The following is a 1,752-nucleotide window of genomic DNA, read 5'->3' as shown; positions in this document are numbered from 1 at the left end:
CTTCCGTCGCTGCCCCCGCCCCCGCCCTCGAGCGGCCGCCGCTTTGACTTTGACTCGCCTTGACCGTGAGCTCGTCTTGGGTGGTGAGTGCGCCAGATGCCGACAGCCACCCAGTGCCGACCACTGGGGCTGAGAACTTCACGTTGGACACAAAAAAGCCGTCGGCGTGCAGGGTGTAGCGGATGGGGTCGAATTTGGCACCCAGGGACGAGCTGATGCGGGAGATGTGGGGGGCGTAAAACACCTGGCACGGTTTGGTGTTTGAGGCAGAGGGGTGCTGTCGGTCTGGCGGGGAGGAGGGGCCGGGGCTGAGGCTTGCTGCGGTAGGGGTGCAGGCAGCACGGGGACTACGCCGCCCCGTCGCCGCGCGCCAGCACGACCTGAGCGCCTGGGGGCACATAGGTGAAGTACGAGCCGCCCCTCCCTGCAGAGGCATCAATCGTGCGCCCCCAAGCGCCGCCGCGGCCGGGGGCGCGCGCCGCCCGCCTTGCCCCCGTGCTGAGCCGCTGGGGCCGGCGGTCAGGGGCCGCTGCGACACGCACGGTTGATGTGCACCTTCCACGCACCTCCCACACGCCGACGCCGACTTCTGGGGTGTCTAGGCCGGGGGTGAGGCTGGGGTTTTCGCGGATGAGGGTGTCCACTGCAGCGGCCACCTCCGCGTCGTCGCGCGCCGCGCCGCCGTCCAGCAGCGACAGCAGGCTCTGGCGCGCGGAGCGCAGGGCCAGCGGCTGCGGCGCGTCGGGGGCGGCCGCGGCGCGGGGGGCGGCGCGGCGCGGCGGGGGGAAGCGCGGGGACGGGGAGGCGCGTCCAGGCCACTGGGTGGTGGTGCGCGAGCGAATTGCGCGCCCACTGCAGCTGCTGGCCTCATTGGTGGCGCATCTGCGACTGCTCCTGATGCCACTTGTTTTCCACGTGGTCCCCGGGAGAGCCGGCATTTGTGTAGACCAGGTGGTTCGTCTTGATCTGATTACTGGTGCTATCGGGGGTGATAAAATCCACATATAAAATTGATGATAACAGTGATGCCGTATCGGCCGGACACAGGATTCGGTGGGTGCTGCCGGTGGCCAGCGAGTGTGATGTTTTATGGCAGCAGCTTCCCCTCTATTACGTGCCTGCCGCATGGTGGATTAGACGCCAAGATGCTAGTTGTACATGTACACTCGTATTCATTAGTTGCATGATTAGAGCTCCTTTAGCGCGCAGGACTCTGTACAATCGATCTTGACGACACAGCGGGCGCTCCACGAAACGCCGGATAGTGAAGCGCTTCCCCCGGCTTGGGGCGCCCGCGAGTCGCAATAGTGCTCATGGATTTTCCAGGCCCTGACCCCGTGTTTTCGTCAGCCTCTGAGGTCCCCCACAGTGCGCACGACCCGCATCACGACTCCCGGGCGCCAATCTTCCACCCCCGGCCAGCTCGCGGATGGGCGTCTGATCCATGCGGCCCAATCTTCTACAAGGGCCGGTACCATCTGTGAGCATCCGCGGCCGCATGCGCGGTACGGGGCTGTTGGGCGGCGCGTGGGCCCCCGTGGTGCGAGCAGGCCCGCCCAGGGAACACTCTAGACAGCTGTGTGGCCCCAGCCGCGGTGCCTGAGGCGCCGCCGCCGCCGCAGCCGCCGCCCCTGCTCCCTCTTTCGTCCAGCACGCGCGCCGCGCCGCCGCCACGCCAACCCCGCCCTGCTCGGCCCCTGCCATGACCTTGCGTCGCCATGACACAACCTCCCCTCTCCGCCCGCTCAGCGC

The 1,752-nt window shown here is 67.6% G+C and overlaps 1 protein-coding gene across 1 annotated transcript; it reads right to left on the bottom strand.

Moving 5' to 3' along the window:
- Nucleotides 1-347: 347 nt before the first annotated feature.
- Nucleotides 348-938, bottom strand: MNEG_16488 (hypothetical protein; the record flags this gene model as incomplete). The annotated part of the gene is made up of 2 exons (XM_014035042.1): nucleotides 348-380; nucleotides 567-938. The coding sequence occupies 2 exons, from the start codon at nucleotides 936-938 to the stop codon at nucleotides 348-350; spliced, it is 405 nt and encodes a 134-aa protein (XP_013890496.1).
- Nucleotides 939-1,752: the final 814 nt, after the last annotated feature.

The sequence above is a fragment of the Monoraphidium neglectum genome (genome assembly GCF_000611645.1).
Source record: "Monoraphidium neglectum strain SAG 48.87 unplaced genomic scaffold scaffold06420, whole genome shotgun sequence".
Taxonomy (NCBI): domain Eukaryota; kingdom Viridiplantae; phylum Chlorophyta; class Chlorophyceae; order Sphaeropleales; family Selenastraceae; genus Monoraphidium; species Monoraphidium neglectum.
The sequence above is the reverse complement of the archived record's forward strand: the minus strand, read 5'-3'. Positions and strand labels throughout refer to the sequence as shown.